The sequence below is a fragment of the Cervus canadensis genome, chromosome X, assembly GCF_019320065.1.
Source record: "Cervus canadensis isolate Bull #8, Minnesota chromosome X, ASM1932006v1, whole genome shotgun sequence".
Lineage (NCBI taxonomy): Eukaryota > Metazoa > Chordata > Mammalia > Artiodactyla > Cervidae > Cervus > Cervus canadensis.
In genome coordinates, this window is record NC_057419.1 from 92,577,796 (window position 1) to 92,602,737 (window position 24,942).

At 38.1% G+C, this 24,942-nt stretch overlaps 1 protein-coding gene across 2 annotated transcripts in view; it reads right to left on the reverse strand.

Annotated features, from left to right (window-relative positions):
- The window catches only part of DIAPH2 (diaphanous related formin 2), a 932,191-nt gene that overhangs the window by 203,825 nt on the left and 703,424 nt on the right, over positions 1-24,942 (reverse strand). For both annotated transcript variants that reach the window (XM_043457771.1, XM_043457769.1), the window contains one exon: positions 4,508-4,643. In XM_043457771.1, coding sequence (XP_043313706.1) covers positions 4,508-4,643 — 136 coding nt within the window. The remainder of the gene's footprint in view (positions 1-4,507; positions 4,644-24,942) is intronic.

Below are 24,942 nucleotides of genomic sequence, written 5' to 3' on the forward strand. Positions count from 1 at the left end.
AAAGACCCTGATGCTTGGAAAGTTTGAGGGTAGAAGAAGGAGGCGACAGAGGATGAGATGGTTGGATGGCATCACCGACTCAATGGAAATGAGTTTGAGCAAACTCTGGGAGATGGTGAAGGACAGGGAAACCACAGTCCACAGGATCACAAAGAGTCGGATACCACGTAGCTACTGAACAATGAACGACACTTGCTACATATGGGCCACCAATCAAGAACCTAATGGTGAGGTCAAACTGGAGTTAAGTTGGACCTCTAATCCAACATGACTGGTTTCCCTTCGCCATGCGAAGGGACAGATGTGTACACATGGAGAATGCCATGTGAAGACTTAAGTTATGCTGCCACAAGCCAAGGAACTAACAGAAACAAAGGGAGAAGCCTGGAATGGATGGATCCTTCCCTAGTGTTTTCAGAAAGAGCAGCACCCTGCCAATATCTTCATTTCAGATTTCTGCCCTCCAGAAGTGGGAGACAATAAACCTTGTTGTTCTAAGCCATCCAGTTTGTGGTATTTTCTTATAGAAGGCCTAGGAAACTAATAAGCTTGCATGCCTGCGTGTGTGCTCAGTCGTGTGCAACTCTTTGCAACTCCATGGACTTAGCCCACCAAGCTCCTCTGTCCATGGGATTTTCCAGGCAAGAACACTGGAGTGGGTTGAAATTTCCTCCTGCAGTGGCTCTTCCCAACCCAGGGATCAAACTCATGTCTCCTGTAGCCCCTGCATTGGCAGACAGATTCTTTACTACTGAGCCACCTGGGAAGCCTAGGTAACTAATATATCCTAACTTTAATAATCAAAAACCAATGATTCTCAAGTGTGTCTTTCTCATCTAAACCTTTCCCGGGTTTCATATGCACACACACAATAGCTTCTTAGATATTTCCCATCTTTACAACGTTTCTTAAAATGATACGAGATTCAAAATGTCACCTATCATGTAATTCTCCTGATGAAGTCTGCTCTATTTGTGAATTGTTTTTTATTTATTAAATTGATTTATTTATTAAAGAAGGTACCACCTTCTTTAATGCCCCTTTCCCTTGATTCTCCCATCTAAAATTTTCAGGGTCAGTGAATTCTACATTTTAATAGTTCTCTGGTGATGGTTAATTTTATGTGTCAGCTTGACTGGGCCATGGTATCCACATATTAGTTCAGAGTAATGAGGGTGTTTTTGGATGAGATAAATATTTAAGTCAATGGATTTTTTAGTAAATCAGATCGCCCTTTGTAATGCAGGTGGGCCTCATCCAATCAACTGAAGTTCTGAAAAGATCAAAAAACTGATTGCCCCTGAGCAAGAGGGAATTCTACCAGCAGATTGCCTTTGGACTTGAACTGCAACATGGGTTCTTCCCTGGCTCTCCAGGGTGCCTTCCTACTCTGCAGATTTTCGACATGCCAGCTTCTATAATCACATGAGCCAATTCCTTAAAATAAATCTGTCTATACATATCCACAACCTATAGAATAGAATACACTTCTTACTGGTGACTTCTGTAATGGCACTACGATTGCATTAATTCAGGCCACCATCTTCTCTTGTCAAGACTGTGATAACCTCTTAACCTCTGTTGTCTCATGCTGTTCCCTTTTCAGTCAATTCTCTATGCTTTTGTCAAAATGATCTTTCTAAGAAACCTATAAAAGCACATTAACTTTCTATGTAGAAGCATTCATAGATTTACCATAGCTCTCAGTGTAAGACCCTTAGCATAACCAAGAGAATGCACAATCTATCCTCTACCTCTTCCAGCTTCTTCTCTCAGTACTCCTCCATGCACATAAGGGAGCTAATATTCAGTGCTATTCTACTGATTCTATGACCTATTAAGTGAGAACTTCCTGCAAATACCCACTGCCATGCTGTGCTCTAGTCCTTTCCCTAATTGAGTGATCATCAGTCAGGACCTCTTCTTTTGATCCTAATTATGAAACTTGCTTGCTAAATTATGTTGATACTATCTTATTTTACCTTGGCAGTTTACTTTTTTCTTTTTATTATTTTTAAAATGTCCTGGTGGCTCAGACATTAAAGAATCTGCCTGCAATACAGGAGACATAGTTTCGATCCCTGGAATTTTGAAGATCCCTTGGAGAAGGGAATGGCTACCCAGTCTAGTATTCATGTCTGGAGAATCCCATGGACAGAGAAGCCTGGCAGGCCACAGTCCACGCGGTGGCAAAGAGTTGGACACCACTGACCAACTAACACTTTCCCCTTTCCCCTCACAGTGATTTACAATATTGTGTTAGTTTCAGGTGTACAGTGCAGTGATTCAGTTATATGTGTGTATGTATACACACACACACACACAGGCGTACACACACACACACACACACACACATATATGGCAGAAGATATATCCCACCCAATCCAAACAGACAGAAAATAACTAGGCTTGGGGAAAGACCTCACCTTTAACACAGATTTTATGGAGTGGGCATGAATCAGCAAAGAAACAGAGTGAAAAACACCTCAATCTCCACACCTTGAAATGTGTGTGTCTATGAGTATATGTGTGTGCTTGTGTTTGGGAGACCCAAATGTTCCACTGAGATTCTGCCTCAATCAAAATTAGGGATGTTGGCGTATCTGTGCAATGACTTGCAAGAGCTGTCATGCTCCATTTTCCTCTGAGTAAATCAGTCATTTATTGAGAATATATATATATATATATATATATATGTATATTCTTTTTTACATTCATTTCCATTATGGTATTTTACAAGATACTGAATATAGTTCCCTGTGCCATAAGTGGGACCTTGCTGTTTATCCATTCTGTATACTTTTTTTCTTTGAAAATTATGCTTATTTCCTGGGCAAAAAAATAAACTGTAGTCACTTCCTAAAAATTTGTATGTATTTTAAAGGTATGAAGAAACTAGTAGCAATATCACTTTAGAAGATTTGCCAAATATCACTTTAGAAGATTTATGGCAGAATAATTGATAATGGGGCTTCCCTGGAGGCTCAGATTGTAAAGAATCTGCATGCAATGCAGGAGACCGGGGTTCGATCCCTGGGTCAGGAAGATACCCTGGAGAAGGGAGTGGCAACCCACTCCAGTATTCCTGCCTGGAGAATTCCATGAACAGAGGAGCCTGGTGGGCTACAGTCTGTGAGATTGCAGAGTTGGATGCGACTGAGCGACCAACACTTTCACTTTCAATTATAATAAATACTTGTAATTAAAAATGCATAACAATAATTAAAAATTAACTTTGGCCACAGACTGCCTAGGTTCAGATCTTGGTTCTACCTCCTACTCTATGTCAACTTGGACAACTCCCTTAACTTCTCTGTGCCTCTGTTTCCTCATCTTAAAATGAGATAGTAATACTCTTCTGTTAGGGTTTTGTGAGGATTAAATAAATTCAAATGCATAAAATCCTAGAACAGTTCCCGATACACAGTAAGTACTGTATGTTTGCTGTTGTTGCTCTTGTTATTGTTATTATTTGACAATGGCATTTATAAGTGTACAGATGCTATCACCAGACTATTTAGATTCTAATCTTGCTTCTAATACTTCCTATTTGTGTGACCTTGGCAAGTTCCTTAATTTCTATGAGCTTCAGTTTCCTCGTCTGTAAAATGAGATAATAATAGCATCTGTCTCAGAGAGATGTTATGAAGATTAATGTTCTTAAAATATGTGAAAGCCTTAGAACAGTGCTTGGCACATGGTAAACATTATACAGTGCTTGCAATTCTGAATATCATATATTTAGAAACAGGTAGTCCATATTAATCATATTATCTTGCATCCTGTTCAGATTTTGTTTTGTTTTTAAATTCTCTAACCCTCAGTGGCAAAGGCTATGCTTTTTCATTATTCAGTTGCAGGTACCTGAGGCTGATCACTTTCTTTCCTCCCTCTCTTCTTTAAAAAGAAAACAAAACCAAAGCAAAAAGATCCACCTTTTATAGGCAGTCATTCTTGCTAACCAAGAAAACAACTTACTTCATACTATGTGGATATACCAGTATTTTATTCATAGGCTCACAGCTGGACAAGGTGCTTTCTCCCTACTTTTTTTTCAACTTTTAATAGTGCTGTCAATATCCATTAAGACGTGAAATGTTCAAGATCCCAAAGGAGGGTGTTAGTCATTGCTGTACTATCAATAGGCACGTGCCAATAAAATAAAATTAAAACCATAAGGCTCATCTCCCCAGACCAGTGTTTCTCTTTTCATCTCACTCTCTTCTTCTCTTACCACTGCCTCATTCAGAACATATATAATTTGATTAAAAAAATGAAAAGAAAGAGTGTTGCAACAACATATTACCTTGCATTGGCTATCAAAAATCCTGTGTTCAGTGTAGGATGACAAGAAATAAAGATGAGAGACATTTGATAAAGGTAACTAATAATATGGTAAATTTTCTACCAAAACCATAATTATTCAGTTTATAATTCAAAATTAATTAAATGCAATTACTTTACACTTCATATGTCTTTTTTTTTTTTAAATGGAAGCACTTCATACCTTTGTTTATATCAATGAGTTGTTTCTTTTTCTTCTGGCGTTCCAACTTTTCTTGTTCAGCTTTCTCTTTTGCAAGCTTTGCCCTCCTAGTCTTCTCTTCCAGTTCTTTTCTCTTGTTGTTTTCTTTCACTGCTTCCTGTACATGTAAACAAAGTTAAAAATTCTTACATTGCCTATATATTAGAGGACTTGTGCAATTTTAAAATTCTAAATACACATGTGTAGATGTTCAGAGATGGAATAGTATTATAGCAGCTTTTAGATATGTGCATGTACTTTTGAGAGGATGAAATAAACCTAAGATATTTCTTCTTGAAAAAAAAAAAAGGTATATTCAGGATTTAATTGCTATTACCTGGGGTGCTAGAAAATTAGAAACATGAATATTTACAGATTTACCAATAAACATTCTGTCTCTGTTGTTGAAACGTGAAATAGCTTTGATACACAAGAAAAAGTTTAATAGGGAAATATGGTTAGCAGGTATTCTACCACTTTTTTTTTACACTTTCCCCTTTCCTGAAAAATGTTTTTTTAAAACCAACTGATAAGATTTTGTGAGGGAAAATGAGATACATTTATAAAGTACTTAGAACACTTAGTCTATGACAATGATGGTGGTGGGTGTGGTGGTGGTCATCATTAAATCTAATGGTGCAAGACATGAAACAATCAGCCATATTGTCACAGCAAAGACAAACCTGCAAGTTTAATAGCATTTACATGTCAAGATCTTTAGGAATGCTGAAATGCACTTCCAGTTATTGTGTGTTTTATTTTGCATAGATTATGTGTGGAACTCAAGGTAATCAGTACATTTCATCAGACAGTATGGGGAAAAGTTAGAGTCAAAAGTTCAGCTGGACTAATGGTACTTTAGAGAAGAGTCATTTTAGAGAAATCACTAATACAGAGACACATCAACTCCAAGTTCCTTCCATCAAATTGTTCTGCTTTTCTTTTTCCTATTCTAATTCATTAGACCTATTTCACAGCATGTACCAACTATTTCACAGAAACTATTTTGTTCCAAAAACCCCAAAGAAGACTCAGTAACAAGAATACATCTACAAGGCTTGGCCTGGAGGTACCTATATTGAAATATTTGTTCTACATATTAAAAGATATAATAGTTTTCATTTATTTAGTTTTAAAAACCTTTATTTGTATTTATTTATTTATTTGACTATGCCACGTCTTAGTTGCAGCATGCAGGATCAATCTTCATTGTGGCATGAGGGATCATTCTTTTTAGTTGAGGCATGTTGGAATCATTAGATGGACCATGTGGGATCTTAGTTCCCCAACCAGGGGTCGAACCCAGGCCCCCTGCAATGGGAGTATGGAATCTTAGCCACTGGACTACCAGGGAAGTCCCTATAATAGATTTCAAAAGCCTTTAAAAAGCGCTTTCAAAATATTCTTCTGATTTGCAAGAATTATTGGTACCTCTCCCTTCTACTACTGCTATCATACTAGCACATCTAGAATTATGCTAAGAGCACAAAATACTCTGGCTCCTGTAGACAAACTCAAAGAATTACCACTTAAACTTGAATAATAGAATCATAATTTTGGAGCAGCATTTCTCAACTTCAGCACTGTTGTCATTTGGGGCAAGACAATTCTTGGTTGTAGGCTTCCCAGGTGGCTCAGTGGTAAAGAATCCGCCTGCCAAGCAGGAGACATGGGTTTGATCCCTGGATTAGGAAGGTCCCCTGGAGAAGTAAATGGCAACCCATTCCAGTATTCTTGCTGGGAAATTCCATGGACATAGGAGCCCAATGGGGTACAGTCCATGGGGTCACAAAGAGTTGTATACAACTTAGCAACAACAATAAATTCTTTGTTGGGGGAGTGCCATGTGTCTTGTAAGATATTTAGCAGCACTCTTGACCTCCACTGACTAGACGCCGGTAGCACCTCTTTCTGGTTGTGACAGCCAAAATGTCTCCAGAGACTGGCAGATGTTACCCAGGTTGAGAACCACTAACCTAGGGGGTTTTATAGAAATTATTCACCAAAAATTGAAAATTGCCTGTTCCACTGAAAGAATCTTCTTTTTGCAGATATGGAAACTGAGTTCTGAATGAGTTTAACTACTTGTCTAAGGTCACACATTTATGTAATTGCAAAGTTGGGAAAAGAACTCATGTCTCTCCTCAGTGTTTAATGTTTGTTTGATTCTTTGAGGAAGAAAAGATAAGTGGATATGACACCAAAAGCACAGACAACCAAAGAAAGAAACAGATAAATAAAACCTCATCAAAACTAAAAACTTTTATCTATCAAAGAACATTGTCAAGGGAATTCCCTGGCGGTCCAGTGGTTAGAACTTGGCACTCTCACTGCCAGGGCCTGGGTTCAATCCCTGGTTGGGGTACTAAGGTCCCACAAGCTGTGTGGTGCAGCCAAAAGGGAGGGGAAAACAAAAACAACAACACAGAATGGGAGAAAATATTTGTAAGTCGTATATCTGATAGGAATATATAAATCTTTTACTAATCAACCATAAAAAGACAAGTAACCCAACTAAAAATGGGGAAAAGATTTAAACTGATATTTCTGCAAAGCAGATAGAGAGCCAATAAGTATAGGAAAAGACATTTGACATCATTAGTCACTAGGGAACTACAAATCAAAATCACAATGAGGTACCACTTTATGAATACTAAGATGGCTATAATAAAAAAAACAACAAAACAGATAATAACAAGTGAGGAATTGGAAAAATTCGAATGCCTTGCATTGCTGGTGTGAAAGTAAAATAGTGAGTCATCTTGGAAAGCTCTCTGAGTTTTTCAAAATGCTAAACATAGAGTTACAATAGGACCCAACAATTCCACTTCTGGATATGTATCCAAGAGAAAAGAAAACACATGTTCATACAAAAACATGTGCAAGACTTTTCATTAGAAGAATTATTTCCAATAGCCAGTAAGTGGAGACAACCCAAACGTCTATCAGCTGATAAATGGATAAACAAAATGTGGTACATACTGTTTATGGAATATTATTCGACCATAAGAAGAATAAAGTACTGATACATGACACGACATGAATGAACCTTAAAATATTATGCTAAGTGAAAGAAAGTCAAACACAAAAGGCCACATATGGTATGATTCCATTCATATGTAGTGTCCAGAATAGACAAATCCATGGAGAGAGAAAGTAGACTATTGGTTGACAGGAGAAGGAGGAGTGGGGAATGGAGAATGACTGTTAATGAGTATGGGGCTTCTTTTTGGTCATGATGAAAATGTTCTGGAATTACGTAGTGGTGATCATTGCAGAAACTTGTGAATATATTAAAAACCACTGATTTGGTACTTCAAAAGGGTGAATTTTATGATATGTAAATTATATCTCAATAAAAATTAATAAAATAAAAAATAAGTATTTGAAAAAGGCAGGATTGAAATAGAATTGTAACTTAGAAAAAAAGGCAACATGCAAAGGCAACATACATTCAGGCTCTGATACTAACAAGTTGCATGATCTTTGGTAAGTAACATAAGAGGAGGTGAGTAGCAGAAGAGAGAAGGGAGGTTAATGCTTGTGTATATTTTATTACCAGTCAGATTTCTGATCTGGTGAACCATCAACCAACATCTGGATGGATGCTTCCATTATCAGTCTACTGGACTATTTAGCTGTTGAGTGCTGTCATTTATTATGAAGATAGAAAAAACTGGTAACTTGCAGTTGTATTTCTTTCTTGTCCTGATAATAACAGCTATTTTTTAATGGAAATTTATTATGTGCCAGGTATTTAAAGTAAAGAACTTCAAATATTTATAGAAATCCTACAAAATAACTAGTATTTGTTCTCATTTTACAGATGGTAAAGGGAGGTTAAATGAGATGTCCAAGGCTCTGCAGGTACTTAAATACCAGAACCACAAATGTTCACTCACATTACCATGATGCCTTCCAAATAAAGTTGTCAGATAAAAAACAGGACACTCAGCTAAATGTGAATGTTAGATAGTATTTCATTCTTTTTTATGACTGAGTAATAACATGAATTTCTCTTTTTTTTTTTTAGTTTAAGTATATCCCATTCAGTACTTAGCATATACTTATATCAAAAAATTTCATGCAATAGTTGGGACATCTTGATACTAAAACTCATTCATTCTCCATGCAATATTTGGGATATACTCATTTTAGAAAATCAGGTAATATGTGGGACATTGATAACAAAAGATTTTAGCATAGTTTATCTGAAATTCAACTTTAACTGGGCATCTAGTATTTTTATGTGAAAAATGTGGCAACCTTATTCCCAAGACTGCTGATGTTTTTATAAGTATTCTCTTGTAGACTAAGATTACATAATGAAGATTGTAGAATAATTATAAAAATACAAACAAGCCCAAATATAAACTATACTCTGAGAACAGAAATGATATAGATCATTGATAGGCATTATGTGGTTCATGAACTTGACTCATACTATTTCTATGGCATTCTTCACATTTTGTTCCTTTTATTTCTTAAAAACAAAACTAAAAAAAGTTTATATAAAAATCTAAACTAATACAATTTAGAAGAAAATCAGTCAATAATATCACCGAATCACTAGTAGAAAAATTCATCATATGGGAATGGGTTAAATTTCTATATGAAAGGGAGACTTGGAACTGGCACTTATAAAACACCATGAATGTAAGTCTATAAACAATGAAACAGAACAAGTAATAGGTCCATCAGTTGACATCTTCTTAAATGTTTCAGGAATAAATTTAACTACGAAACAGTCACACAGTTTGAAATGGCATAATGGCGTACTCTTAAAGAGACCAAAACAAAGAGGAAAATAATTTCTGTGGCTTGACAATAATAGAAATGAATGCAGACATCTATAAAGGCATGTATTTTTCAAGCAACACAGACTGTGGAGTAAGATTCAGTTCTGATATCACCAATTCTGTCTTCATGAAGAAGCATCATGCTAAAAAGAAGATCCTATTCCTCTTGGTGGTTTTACTCTTTGGCTCTGGCTTTAGGAAATTAGGGATGGGAAACACATGCCTATTTAATTCTCCCTACATAGGAAATAAATTTACAATGAGAAAGGGAAATCTTAACTATGGTTTCATATCAACAATCTTTAATTTTACTAGAGAGAAAGATAAGAAATTTCAAAACCTTGGTTAACTCTCCAAAAAATATGAAGACTGATGAGAGAACTCTTTTGAGGGATAAGGATGTATTTTTTTAAGTTTCATTAGGTCCCATTTGTTTAGTTTTGCTTTTATTTCCAATATTCTGGGAGGTGGGTCATAGAGGATCTTGCTGTGGTTTATGTCGGAGAGTGTTTTGCCTATGTTCTCCTCTAGGAGTTTTATACTTTCTGGTCTTACATTTAGATCTTTAATCCATTTTGAGTTTATTTTTGTGTATGGTGTTAGAAAGTGTTCTAGAGCCTCACTAAACATTTTAAATGCTAACTTGTCTACTTCAACATGATTCTCGAGTAGGCATCAATCATTATTTCTTAGGGTTGGGAATGCCAACTGATTAGATTCTGTCAATGTGAAGAACTGTGTTCTGTTAAGAGGATGCTAATTGAGAAAGTGTTATGGTAGTAACCTCACCAAGATAAGAAATGCTTACAGAAAAAAAAGTATCAGTTTTACTGGCATATCTATTTTGCAAGAGTCAGGAAAAAGCACAGGAGTAGAATGCAATAAAAAATGTCTCCAAGATTGACTGTAAAATTTTTGTACTCACCAACCTCATTTTAAATCTCTAACTAATTTAAAGTCTCTATTGTCTCACTGAAAGATAAGAATAAATTACAAATCCTATTTCCTTTGTTGAGCATAATTAACAAATGAGACCTATGGACTAAAAATGTCATGTTAAAAAACAACAACAATAAAACCCACACCTCATGTAAATGATAAGACCTCTCATATATCCCAATTAAACTTCAAGAAATGGATGAAACTGGTTTAGAAAATTCCAGGGGGCTCAGATGCCAGCCTCTTTCATGTTAGGTCTACACAAACCGAGCATCTTCTAATCTCATGATATTTAAAAATGAAAACCACTGCCCACCAAAACCTATTCCTTACTTCCTTTGCATTCAAGGGCTTTTTATCCCCGTGCTGACTTCAGAGGCACTCTGCAAGCACTGGGATCTCACTGAAAGTCAAAGTATACTTGAGGGATGGAGAAGTAGAGCAATTAGCAAGAAAAATGGATCTTGGAGTCACCTTAACCTGGTTTCATATCCAAGTTCCCATCACTTATCCTAAGAGCTGTGTGACCTTGAACAAGTTAGTTACTTCATTTCTCTGAGCTTTAGTTTATACATCTGTAGAACAGAGATGCTAAGTCACTTCAGTCGTGTCCAACTCTTTGCAACCCTATGAACAGTAGACTGCCAGGTTCCTCTGTCCATGGGATTCTCCAGGCATGAATACTGGAGTGCATTGCCATGCCCTCCTCCAGGGGAACTTCCTGACCCAGGGATTCGAACCTGCGTCTCTTACATCTTTTTGCATTGGCAGGCGGGTTCTTTACCACTAGCGCCAGTTGGTACTACACTCAAATTACTTAGTTGTTCAAGAGATTAAGGGAAATAATGTTTATATAAAACTGAAGACGATGCCTGGTACAGAGAAATACTCACTACATGATGGCAGTCATAATTATATGTGAAAGAAACATCTGAAAGTTTAAATGGTAAGCACACATGACCTCATGCGTTTTCAATAGCTTCATTTGCACAATCCCCTCTCTTTTTTGGAAGACACGAGGATGTGATCCATGACTAGAAATGTAGCATCTTGATACCATCTACCCTCATAAGCATACTGAACATGATTTTCAACTACCATATCACTGGCATTGAAGGTAACATTATTTATTTATTTACTTTGGTCCCACCGCATGGCATGCAGGATCTTAGTTCCCCCACGAGGGATCAAACCCGTGTCCCCAGAAATAGGAGCACAGAGTCTTAACAACTAGATCACCAGGGAAGTCCCTTAAAGGTAATTTTAAAAATCCAAATATGTATATATATAGATAGATATCACTATCACTTGGCACTCATAAAAAAAAAAAAAAAACCTAGAAATTTATTTTTTTCTCTTTTGAGTTTTGAATTATCCTGGGTATCTGTGAGAATATCCTTGGCAAGATTGTGATTCATTTTCAGTATTGGAAGCTGTATTAGAAGAGAGTCACACAACCTTAAAAGAATGTGTTGAAAGTGTCCTGGTGAAAAAATTGGCAACGCTGTTGCCAGAGGCACCCTGTGATCAAGCCACTGAGTGTTTCTTCATTCATCAGGGATGTAAGAAGGATTCACAAATGATACTGAGTCAAATCATTTGGCAACAATATAAAGAAACCTGACATGCATTATATTGAAAATCGTTTTATACACTAAAGGTGAATCAGCGAGAGATAATTGTTTGATGAAAACTCAATGAAATAGGTGAATTCTCTCCACATCGTTTATCTTGAACTGTCCTAGCATCTGATCCTTTTTTAGCTTTAATTCAAACTGTGCTGTTGGAGCTTTTTTTTTCTTTTACCTTCTTTCTGTCTTATACTACCATTTCAGAATTTGAAATTGTTTCCTTTAATCTCTTTTAAAATAACACCGAACACTTAAAATTCCAAAGAACTGCTGACCTGGATACTGTAAATTTCTGTTTCTTAGACAAGTATGATGATTCTAAGGCTCCATTTTATAATGCATCTTGTTGATAAGATTTCTCAAATTTCCTGACCCAGGAATTTTATGCCCAGAGTAAAAATGATGGGAAAGAGGCGTACTTATTTTGTTTCTTTCAAGTCAAGACCCATAATCTAAACATTCTGAGTAGAGCAGCATACCCTTGTGAACATAGGATGGCCTTTAGGAGCTAAGAAATCTGACTTAAATCCTAGTTGTCTAGCGACCATCATGCTTTATCTCCTTGGCCCACTTACTTAACTGTGCTAAGCCTGCTTTGCTGAAATACGAAATACCTGTACTTCACAGTGTTGGTCTGTGAGTTTTTGAGATATTGCATCTGAAGCCATTAAGCACCGTGCTTGGCACATTAAAGAAGTATGCAGTAAATGGGGTGGTTATTATCATTATATAATTCCACAGTTGGGCAATACCAGTTCAGGATCTGTACTCCATTTCAAAACCCTAGCCCAGAGGTGTGCAAACATATGCACATGTGCACTGGGGACAGGGAGGCTTCTTTTTGATATGGAAATCTTGCAACATCCAGTAAAGCTATGAAGAAACAAAACATATACTCTTTCTCAGACCCCAAAACTTTATACAGATGACAGGACTTGCCTTCTCAATTCATGAGTAAAAAGATACAGATAGAATAAACAATAATTTTGGGGGGAAATTCTTGTGTTAATATACATACTTAACAGATCTAAGAAACAAAAACATCACAGAATATTTTGCTATGTAGACTAATAATGAAATTCACATATCATCTTACTTAGAGTTCAACACACCTTAGGAGACTGGCAAAAACAGAAAGATGAAGTTTCCCGGGGAAAGGCAGTAGATTTTTTTTTTTTTCCTGTTATTGTTTTTTTAACATCTGGAGTTAGTTCTGTCATCTCCCTAAGAAAATAAAGCACATACTCCAAGGCCATTTGACCTGGAAATAAGAAGTTTTCTTTCTTTTGTATTTATCTCAGAATGTTGTATTCATTTGTTCTGCTTAAAGGAGAATTAGTGTACACTCAGTCTACTACCCCAGGCTTTGTGAAACTCTCCTCAAGTGACCAATAGGAGGCTGCTAGTTGGTGGCTCAGTGGTAAAGAATCTGTCTGCCATGTAGGAGACACAAGAGACGTGGGTTCAATCCCTGGGTGGGGAAGATCCCCTGGAGAAGGAAATGGCTACCCAATCCAGTATTCTTGCCTGGAAAATCCCATGCACAGAGGAGCCTGGAGGGCTAAGTGGGTTGCAAAGAGTTGGACACGATTTAGCGACTAAACAATAACAAAGTCTTGCTGGAAAACCATCTACTGGAGGATTTCAAAGAGAAGATAGGATGATATAATCTTTTTGCTTGTTGGTGGGGTTCTCATTTAATTTCAGGCATAACTGGAGGCAAGATAGGCAGAAATGGAAAGGTCGTCCAGACCAGTGAACTAGGGTTATAGAAGCAATGTCCTTTCCCTGTCCCCAAGATGTGCTGAGCATGACAATGCAAAGGAAAGGCAATTATATGTATGATGCCTCATTATCATTTTCCAGAATAATTTTAACAAAATTCTCCTTCCTTTCCAACACTCTGCTTCATATAGATAGATATCTAACACACTCTGCTTGAACTGTTCTGGCTGCTAGACATAGCTGCAATTTGCTGCACTTGCCTGTAACCAAGGATAAGAGTTGCTGGGAAACACAGATCCAAATATATGTTACGACTACCAATGTGGAACTTGGGCTGAGGTCCATATTTGTTAGGATAAGTGGGAGAAAATCCTAAAGAATACCAAAGGTCATAGTAAATCTGGACTCATCTACTCGTCCAGATGCATATTAAAAAGCAAAGACATTGCTTTGCCAACAAAGGTCCATCTAGTCAAGGCTATGGTTTTTTCAGTGGTCATGTATGGCTGTGAGAGTTGGACTATAAAGAAAGCTGAGCGCCGAAGAACTGATGCTTTTGAACTGTGGTGTTGGAGAAGACTCTTGAGAGTCCCTTGGACTGCAAGGAGATCCAACCAGTCCATTCTAAAGGAGATCAGTCCTGGGTATTCATTGGAAGGACTGATGTTGAAGCTGAAACTCCAATACTTTGGCCACCTGATGCGAAGAGCTGACTCATTTCAAAAGACCCTGATGCTGGGCAAGATTGAGGGCAGGAGGAGAAGGGGATGACAGAGGATGAAACGTTTGGATGGCATCACTGACTCAATGGACATGGGTTTGGGTGAACCCCGGGAGTTGGTGATAGACAGGGAGGCCTGGCGTGCTGCGGTTCATGGGGTCACAAAGAGTTGGACACAACTGAGTGACTGAACTGAGCTCTTCCAGATCTTTCTCACTCCCATTTGAGAATGATGATATCAGGTTACAGAATATGAGAGATGAGCTTTTCAGCCTCTGAACAAAGAATTGAACCACCAGATGATTAGCAAAAAAACCCTATATAAGATAGTACAATGATTTGGGCACAAATTAAGGCTTTCCATTAAAGAAAAGAAGGAATCTTACTCTTTAATTAACATCAAACAACTTTAGATATTCCTTTTCTCTAGTTTCACTGTGTTTAGAGGGCATAATGGATTGAAGGAGTCATGACAAATGCTCAGGGCAAAGAATTTTCAGCTGCAGCAACCACACTCTGAGAGTCAGTACCTCTGAAGACTCTGTCAGCACTGTAATACTGCTAAAACTTTTTTTTTTCCCCTTCCCAGATATTTCCACTTATTACAGTACAAATGACCTATAAAATTCCTCTTATGCAAGATCTCATGAATACTTCATCAACCAATCAACTATGATTGTAACTGAGAAGTCTTTCTTTCTCACTGGGGTAATTGAAACCTTGATTAGCTTGCTCGAGTACTTAGGTGTCTCTGTAATAGACACGGAACAAATGTACTGATACTGCAGTTAGACAGAGATTCAAGTCATGCTTATTAACCTTTGCAAACAAGGTATGAATCACAGAGGTGTAGGCTAAATAACCAAATCAAACAAAATAGATATTTCCTACCCTCTTAGATTCTGAAGAGATGCTATGCTCCTTTCTTCCTATAGACCAGATTGTTCTCTCGCCACCTCCTTACTAGCTTAGACTGCCCTCTCCCACACTTAATTTTCACCTTCCCCTAAAGTTGTGTCTTTCTGCCTCCTTCCTTCCTCCTCCTACCTCTTGGTCTCTTTGTCAGAGAAGCCATCTACTCCTACTCAGAGCTGAAGAAAAACCAGCCCTTCCAACAGCCTACAAGGCCTGACATGATCTGGTCCTCTCCTGCTTGTCCTGAGTCATTCAATTCTATCCTCACCGCTCAATTTCCCTCCGAGAATTTACACTCGTGTTCTTTCTGCTCTCACACAGAGCTACCAAAATGGCTTCCCCGGTGGCTCAGCTGGTAAAGAACCCGCCTGCCAATGCAGGAGATACAAGAGACCCAGGTTTGATCCCTGGGTCACGAAGATCCCCTGGAGAAGGGAATGGCAAACTGCTTCAGTATTCTTGCCTGGGAAATCCCATGGACAGAGGAACCTGGTGGGCTACATCCATGGGGTTTCAAAGTTGAAATGTCTCCTAATCAGTGAGGATTTCCCTTACCATCTTACATAAAATAACCCACTAATGAACTTCCTAGCTCCATCTTCCTTACTGTAGTCTCCTAACATAAAAGGTCAAATCTACTTAAACTTTTGATATGTTTCACATTTTCTAAGAACTGGAAGCTGGAGTTCATCAGTTTACATAATAATGCTTTTCTGCCTGGAAATTCTCAAAACATGAAATTCCCAAGAACATCTCTACACATAATTCCCTACACTTCTCATATTTCTTTATTGTGGGAAATCTGAGTGGCTGGGAAATAAACATCACCCATCTTCAAATGGTTGGTTTCTCTCCGGATCATCCAAAGGTTATGGCTCACTGACTTCTATATTTATTTTCTTTAAAATGCCAGTGTGTAGTATTTCCAAGGCCTGAAAACCATGACATTTGTCACATGGACATAGCACCACGCACTGCAGTGAAAATTTACTTGTGTAGAGATGAGTGTTTACACAGAACCTCCAGGGTTACAAGAAAAAAATTTGTTTTAAATTTGGAAAGGAGATCTTTGTTTTCACTGCATGATCCACAGACATTTGTAACATACAGCTTTGCCAGTGATTTTTTGGTTTCAGACTAAACTGTCTCAGGTTCGGGTGGAAGGTTTAGATGAAAACTTCCTTGAGTTTATTTGTATAACTAACTCCCTTTTGGCAGAGAGGAAACTCATAGAAGAATCTGATCTGTTGCAGGAGAGGAAGACAGTTAAGTGAATTCCAGTACATGCTCACTAAAGGAGCCCTGTCTTGTATTCAGCACAACCAGCTTGCTGTTCAGCCTCCTTAAGAAACAAATAAAAAATTAATGCATCTTTCACATGCTGTACATATCAGGAGATTTGACAGACAAACAGATCTTTGCACACCAGTGTGGTCGTGAAGAGAATCTCAAAGGTAAATTATTCAAAAAGGGAAGAAGGAAAAAAAGAAGACTCTTATGTGCAAATCTCCTGGATATTAAACTTGCAGTTGGTTACAAAGTGGTCATGCTTTGTAATGAAGGCTGGCTATAATCCCCAAGGCCTTCTTTTAAAATTTGCCTTACAACTGCAAAAACTGTGGGATCTGAAGTTGGAGGAAAAACTGCCTCTTTCTTCACAGTCCATTAGAATGCTGAGCTCTGATTAGTTAGAAGTTAATCTGCAATCTGGAGCACGGTAGAGGTTTTCAACTGCTGCAGGTATCTGCAGACATATTTTTCTTCATAGCTATTGGAATATCCCTCTTTCCATCTGGGAAAGGAAAACAATTGAGTTTGACATGCCTCTATGGACCTTGACTTGATTAAGCTCTATGAAGTGCTCTGAGTGCCTATAGGAAGTTAATCTATAATTTTAAAAAAATTATATTTTGAACCAAAGGAACAAAGTGAAATTCTAAAGTGACTGATAAGATATTTTAATGGGAAAGCATCTCAGGGAGGGTTGGGTGGGTGGAAATGGCAAAACAAGTGGTATATTTCAGCTCTGTGAGCTGAGTTTACTGCCTTATTAGTCACCATCTTAGAAGATACAAGAAGCAGCACAATCAATAAGGTTTTTGATGAGACCAATTTGGGTGGGTTGAAAAGCACCTCGGAGACTTGGATAAGAATATTAAATTATGCTGACAAGGAGAAATATACACTCAGAACAGGAAAGACCGCCCCAAAAATGCTCGCTGCAGTCTTCTGCCTGTGAGTAGGGTTCCATGACCTCCCACAGGAACCAATGCTGATAGTTAATCACTTTGAAAATGAAATACTTCCCTATGTCTAACTAAAAGCTGTCAGGTTCTCAAGCCCATAGCTTGTCTATCATCTGCTGAGAAATAGAAACCTGGTCAATATCTTCCTTAAAAGTCTTTACATGTATAAACACATAAAACAGTATAACATGTCCCCTTAAAACAGTATAATGTTATAACAGTATATGTCCCCAGGAACCACTTTGGTGCCCGATGAGTCCCAGAAAAGTAAAGCTGATTCTCAAATGCGGAGTGAATTTCCAAGTTCATAGGGTAAATGTTAGGAGGAAGGATGGGGTCAGAGAGGCCCTTAAGAAAATTAGCCTGGACTCCAAATTAAGTCGCTCAATATCATTTTCTAAAATAACAACTCTCAGAGAGTTTTTTCTATGAATTTACTAATGTTTAGGTTTTGCCCTGGGTCTTCTCTACTTGTTGGACATTATTTTTTAAATCCTAGGTTTCTTTGCTCTCATATATATGCCCCGCACTCCCCGAAATAAACAAAGCTAGGCAAATATACCCTAAAAGATGGGTTAAGCAGTATCTACAGTAAGGATATTCCCAATTGTCCATCCTCTAATTCTCTCAACTTATCATAGCATTTGTTTTGTAACATTATAAGGTGCAACTGTAAACTTACAAGATTGGTTCCAATATATCTATTGAAACTATGAACCCCATCCTTCAAATGGCCACCTTGGGAAGCCACAAACTTATTTTGGTGAGGGCTATTACACTGTGATTGAAACTCCTCTTTCAGAATTGACCTCTGAATCAAATAAAATCAGTCTCATTATTTTAGATTCACAATATTTTTGAACAGAGACTTTGTTACCCTGTTCGATCATACATCTTATTAATAAAACTTGGCTCAATATCACTTTAGACTGTTTTTAAAAATCAAATCCACCCTCAAATTGCAAAGATTTAGTACCCCTGAAAAGATCTAAAGCACGTGCTAAATAACCCTTAGGAAAAACCTAAAACAGGCATTTCCAAAATATTTTGGGAAATGTTATTATCTTTCGATTAAGATAACAATGGGGGAAAAGTCCTTAAACTCCACACATTTCTGATTTGAGTTTAAAAAATAGTCCCTCCTCATATACCACTGATTCATGATAATCATACATGAAGAATCAAAAATCTTTCTAGTGAATGTGTATATGTTCCTGTATCTATGCTATCTGCTCAATGCCTTTAATTATTTTACATTTGACTAGTTCCTCAGGGAACCTACTTCTGAGGGAAGACACACATCAAAAAAAAAATATATATATGTATATAATTTTCATGTACACATTATATGTAAATAAATTCTAATAAAGTGTTAAAAAATCCTCAGGACATATTGCCACTGACAATTCTTCTGTCCTTTGGGTGATGTGAAAGACAGGGAAAGGAAGAAAAGGCCCAGGAAGTAGAAAGGTAAGACAAAAGGAGCCATATTTGCATCCAGTGACTTACATCTTCTCTGAGAAGCAGGAAACATTCCTTGAGTAACTACCATGTAGGAGAATCAGCAAAAGTATTATACAGAAGGTTCCTGTTCTCCTGCAGATGGTGACTGCAGACATGAAATTAAAAAACATTTGCTGCTTGGAAGAAAAGCTATGACCAACCTAGACAGCATATTAGAAAGCAGAGACAATACTTTGACAACAAAGGTCCATCTAGTCAATGCTATGGTTTTTCCATTAGTCATGTATGGATATGAGAGTTGGACTATAAAGAAAGCTTAGTGCTGAAGAACTCATGCTTTTGAACTGTGGTGTTGGAGAAGACTCTGGAAGAGTCCCTTGGACTGCAAGGAGATCCAACCATCCATCCTAAAGGAAATCAGTCCTGAATATTCATTGGAAGGACGCTGATGCTGAAGCTGAAACGCCAATACTTTGGCCACCTGATGGGAAGACTGATTCTTTGGAAGAGACTCTGATGCTGAGAAACATTGAAGGCAGGGTGAGTGACTGAACTGAACTGAACTTGTGCTCCTGACACTTAGGGGTCATCTAAAGAAAGACTAGAGTGTTAGAATTCTTTAAGCCAATCTCTTAGATTGTCCATTGAAATAGCATTCTAGAGTCTAGAGAGTAGATCCTACTTTTTTTTTAAATCATTGTGAATAAAAGTCACATGTTCAGTTCAATCGCTCAGTCCTGTCTCACTCTCTGCGACCCCATGGACTGCAGCACGCCAGGTTTCCCTGTCCATCACCAGGGGAGGGAACCAAATTCTTTGTGAGCAAAAATGTACTCTCTTGGACTAACAAGGCACAAATTCTTTCACAGAAGTAAATGAATATGGCTTTGCTCAATTTACTTTTCACAAAGCCATCTTGATTGCCAGTCAGAACTCTGTGCTCTTCTAAGTAAAGTGATTAATGAGTTGCTGTCCTACCTTCCAAGATATTAACAGCAAGATGTCCTTCCAGTAATTATGGGGAAGCACCTTTCCCTTTATTGATGTCTGAACAATCAGGATAACTTTTATATGTAGAGAAACATACTTATATATAACACTAAACAACAAGTGGGAGCCAAGCAACACAAATAAAAAAGGAAAGCTGATAAGGCACAGAAAAGCATGGCAAGACAGCTCCTAGAGGTCATGGTGGCCCTGCAGTGAATTTAACACTTCCATGCTATATTTTTGGTAAGGGAAATGTCATTTTCATAAAGTGAAGAGAGCAGAACTCTAAATCTCTGTTCCCTTGGATAAAACTGGAGACCCCAAGGACTGCTTCCATAACCATCATGTCCAGATACGCTCATCTTTCCCGTATGTGATGTTGTGCTGTGCTTAGTCGCTCAGTCATGTCCAACTCTTTGCGACCCCATGGACTGTAGCCCACCAGGCTCCTCTGTCCATGGGATGCTCCAGGCAAGAATACTGGAGTGGGTGGCTATGCCCTTCTTCAGGGGATCTTCCCAACCCAGGGGTTGAACCCAGGTCTTCCGCATTGCAGGTGGATTCTTTACTGTCTGAGCCACCAGGGAAACTCTATATGATGTTAATATATGTTAAGTATTAACATGCATTCAGTTATCCAAATATTTCCTTTATGCATGCTGCTTTAGTCCTGGCTTAGTTCTGAAAGGGCAGGTGCTATGTTGGTTTGTCAGCTTCAGGTATGATATATTCAGATAAGCATTCAAGTATAATCTGAAAAGAGCATCTAATACAAAGGCAGCATGTAGTAAATATTTTTAATTAATGAAGACAGTGATGATTAATTTGGTGTAAATACTAGTTTAGCACATGTAATAACAATATTCTGAGTTGGGTTTATCTCTTTTGACAGTTTGGCCTTTTTTAAATAGTTGTGCTTAATTTACAGGCAGAACAACTCTAAGGGCAGGGGCAGATTTACCATGAAGCTAAATGAAGCAAGAGCATCAGGACTCCTCACTTACATGGAGCAGGGGAGGGGCACTGGCAACATGTTCATCTGCCCATGTGTTTTTGCAAAGGTTGCAAAAGAAAAATATCTTTACATATTTTTCCCTAAATGGATCCTCCCAATTAACATAAACTCAGACCTCACAAATCTGGATCCTCTGTTTAAGGGATACATAAAATGTATATATAAAAGGATGTATAAAAATCTGAGGAAAACTGTGGTGAAGAGTAAGGGAGGGACTTCCATGGTGGTCCAGTGGCTAAGACTCTGCACTCCCAATTCAGGGGGCCTGGGTTCAATCCCTGGTTGGTGAACTAGATCCTACATGCTGCAACTAAAGATCCCATGTACCCCAACTGAGACCTGGTGCAGCCAAATAAATAAAGTATTTCTTAAAAAATAAGGGAGCACTGGGATGACCCAGAGGGATGGGATGGAGAGGGAGGTGGGAGGAGGGTTCAAGATGGGGAACACATGTAAATCCATGGCTGATTCATGTCAATGTATGGCAAAAACCACTACAATATTGTAAAGTAATTAGCCTCCAACTAATAAAAATAAATGAAAAAAAAAAATAAGGGAAATGCCAAACCATGAACAAAAGATGGATAACTAAGCTCAGAAAAGATGGGGTTAAAGGATATAACTCAATCCATGGACATGCAGTAGATATTTGTTTAAAGGACAAAGCTTATCTGATATCTTCCAGATTTCCAGAAGCAAAATAACAGGGCCAGTGATTGAACTCTAAGAAGAGAAGCTCTGTTTGAAAATTATAAAGAATTTTACAGTAAGAATGGCAAAGCAGTGGAACCAAGTCAAGTTATGAACCTGCTTTCTCTAAAAATCTACTTGAAAGAATAGCTAGGTAGCTGCTAAAAGGGTCTAGAAAAAATGCCAGGAGCCTAGGCTACAGGATAAACCCAGAGGGAATTCCTCAGTTTCTGTGTTAGATGCTCAGTCGTGTCCGACTCTTTGCAAACCCATGGTCTGTCCATATAATTCTCCAGGCAAGAATACTGGAGTGGGTTGACATTCCCTTCTCCAGGGGATCTTCCCAACCCATGGATTGAACCTGTGTCTCCTGCATTGCAGGCAGATTCTTTACCATTTGAGCTACCCTCAGTTTCTATTCTAGGATAATTTGGCTTTAGAAGTATGTATGTCTGAGTCCTTAGTTCATAGAACAGGAAAAATAACATGAATATCTTGCTATTCAACCCCTTAAATCTGGGGTTGCTATAGCCATAAAGAGTTGATCTGTGAAAATACCTGAAAACAATATTAGAGTGTGGATCACTTCACAATTGGGTTTGAATAGGCCAGAGGGTAGAATCAGGGTTTTCTGCTTTAAGATCCTCTTTTTAAAACTAGAAATAATAAGGACATTGTTATATGGTGGTGATTGTGTTCTGGGAAGCAAGCCATTCCATCTGTATATGAGCATTGCAGCTACATTCCACAATGTAAAACCCATCTCACTTGGGATTATATCCTTGATCATGACCTAGATTTGGCCAAATATCATTGCTTCCTTACTGATGGGAATATCCTTGTCTTACTATGCTAATGTTCTACTGCCCTCTCCTTTACCTTCTTCCTCCCTGGATACTATACCATTATTTATAGAGCAGTTTTCTGGCTTCATCATGAATCTTCTGCTTAAGTTGCCTTATTTATTGGTATAGAGGGATTTTGCCATTAGGCTTGACATGCTGGACAAATAATTTACTAAGGGATTTAGGGAGTTTACAGACACACTGGATTTTATTTCTTATATAAAACTTTGTAATAATAAATGTGTTTTAGATTTGACTTCTTTGAATGTGAACTTCTGTATAATGCCTCCCTGGCTACTACAATGAAATCTCAATCTTACTTTCTGCATACTGTGAGTGTTAATGCTTCAGGACTATAAAGGTAAAATACAACACTATGATATATTTAACAAATATAATATGACTAAATTTTATCCTGTAAAACTTATGACTATTTTTCTTCTTTTAAAATGCAGCAACTCCTGCAAATAAAAGAAGCTGAAATTTTTATTCCCTTCAAAGGGTTTTTGAAGATAGCAAGACTTAGAGAAGGTAGAAAGATCAGGTGCATGTTTGAAGAATAGTCCTTCTGTAATGATTTTTACCATAAAGAGAAAAACATCCTAGAGACATAAGCAGGGGACTAGCTTGTCGTGGATAAACAATGAAGATTTAAGGGGTCATAGTCAGTCATAAGGGACTAGTAAATCACAAAGCAACGCTGACAAATGAGAAGCTGGATATGAGATTGTAGAAATGAAACAGAGTACACATGAGGTACTTCCAGTGCACTTGGATAGCCCACTCAAGAGCTGTATGTTCCTGGAAAATACAGGTCACTTTGGGATTTCACAATGACAAGTGATGGGGTGAATGTAGACAAATTTAAGTAATTTAGTCAAATATTTGCTGAATCAATGTTGACAAGGGGTCAAAGGAATCATTCAAGTAATGAAAGATTTTGGAAAAACTGGCCGAGGGAGGCAAGGGGGAGGAGAGAGACAACAGCTAGAGGGCTTTGAAGCATTTAATACAGAGATCATTTATTATTAGATGTCTAGCACAGGAGGAGCACAATTACTAGGCTACAAATGTGATTACCAATCAAGAAATATCTGCCGGTGACTATGTGTCACGCACTCTACGGCATGACAAAAATTCACAGACAGGTGAGATACATATATTCCAGAGGAATTCACAGCATAAAGGAGAAGTAGGTCTGCACGCCATCAATTATAATGAGTGCAGTGTGACAAAATCACATGAGCCATGTGATGGAAGCATATGAACTAGGGAGCAATGAAATCTCCCTGGAGTTGAGGGGGGAGAGAATAGGAAAGATGTAAAGGCGAAAGTCGTCAATGAATGAGTCTTGAAGGAAAAAAAATGATGTCATCAGGTGGAAGAAAGATGGTGAGCATGAAGACATTTCAAGCAGAGGAAAAGAAGAGTGTTTGAGGAGGAGTTAAGAGTGCCAAGGTTTCCAAATGCTTGTTGAGACTTTACTGTCACCCAGGTATGGCCATTAAAGGTCTAAGAAAGTGAGTCTCACTAAGCCTGGGGTCACCCTGTGCAGTATCCAAGATGAGGGCAGCAGTTCTGTCTCAGGGGCAATATGTAAAGACATGAATGTCACCTGGAAAGGAAAGTGGAAATCAAGGGTGCAGTTGATAACCATATCTCTTCCAATGAATAATTTCTATCTTCTCTGAAAGCTAACCCCTCTTAAGGAGGGACTGCATTTGAAAGTTAAAACGCAAGAGATGGTATCTGTTTTCTGCAATTTCCCTATCAGAAATTCACCTCCACACCCTTGTTTGCATGTGCTATATTAAGGGTCAGCAAGTGTTTTCTGCAAAGGGCCAGACAGTAAATATTTTCAGCCTTTGGGGTCATATGGACCCTGTCTCAAGCACTCAGCATCGCCATTACCATCACAGAATGAAAGCAGCCACAGAAATACATAAACAAAGGAGCTTGGCTGTGCGCCAATATGACTTTATTAATAAAAGCATAGGGCATGCTGGATTTGGCCCCTGGGTCATATATTGCTGATCCCTAATCTATATCACAAGGGAGGCGATTACCAAAGGATGCCAATCTGAAAAACACAGCTGGATTATGAGACCACAACAGATAGGTTAAGTTGTGGAATGTCCTTGATGGGAAGAAGTGAAATGCTAGACCTAGAAAGATTAGGCAGCTGCATACATGATGTTCTTTCAAGAGGTACAAGAAAAGTTGCCTTTCTCCCCAGTATTTCCTCTATCAGCAAGCCATGCAGCAAGAAGTTCTTGACAGCAGATTAATCTGCCTCTGCCAGATTAAGGCACTGTCTGGAATTTAAAGGGCACACATGTAGTAGAGAATGAGTGACATATTAGTACTGCATGAGTTTATCAGATCAATTAGCTGAGAGCTGGCAGGGGACAAGGACCAGGGTGAAAAGAATTCAAAA